Raw genomic sequence first — 394 nt, forward strand, 5'->3', positions numbered from 1 at the left:
ATAAAGGCGCAAATCCTCCCACTAGAGAATAGCGCACACGTGTCGATGTCCAAAGCAGTACTGACGCGCCTCTCCCGCAGACCTTCGGCAGCGCCTGGGCCGCGAGTGGCGCGTGCCGCCCTACCTCAGCGAGCGGCAGCGCAAGCGGCGCGCCTTCGCCGACCGCGACCTGGAGACCGTCCTCCTGCAGCGCGAGACCATCCTGGCGCAGTCGGCTCAGCTCGCCGCCCACCCCGCCCACATCCCCCCCGAGTGGGCTGCCCACGTGTCCCTCCTGCCCATGCATCTGCAGGAGGCGCTGCGGCTCCACCCGCAGCCCGCCCACGCGCTCCTGCAGCTGGTCGCGGAGGCGTGCGGCGGCGACCGGGACCGCGCGCTGCAGTACCTGTCGACG

The 394-nt window shown here is 71.3% G+C and overlaps 1 protein-coding gene across 1 annotated transcript in view; it reads left to right on the forward strand.

Moving 5' to 3' along the window:
* LOC119588121 (doublesex- and mab-3-related transcription factor 2-like) overlaps nt 1–394 on the forward strand; it is a gene marked incomplete in the record, with an annotated part of 30,832 nt that overhangs the window by 27,165 nt on the left and 3,273 nt on the right. The window contains 1 exon segment of the mRNA XM_037936830.1: nt 81–394. Coding sequence (XP_037792758.1) covers nt 81–394 — 314 coding nt within the window.

Source organism: Penaeus monodon, chromosome 23 (genome assembly GCF_015228065.2).
Source record: "Penaeus monodon isolate SGIC_2016 chromosome 23, NSTDA_Pmon_1, whole genome shotgun sequence".
Lineage (NCBI taxonomy): Eukaryota > Metazoa > Arthropoda > Malacostraca > Decapoda > Penaeidae > Penaeus > Penaeus monodon.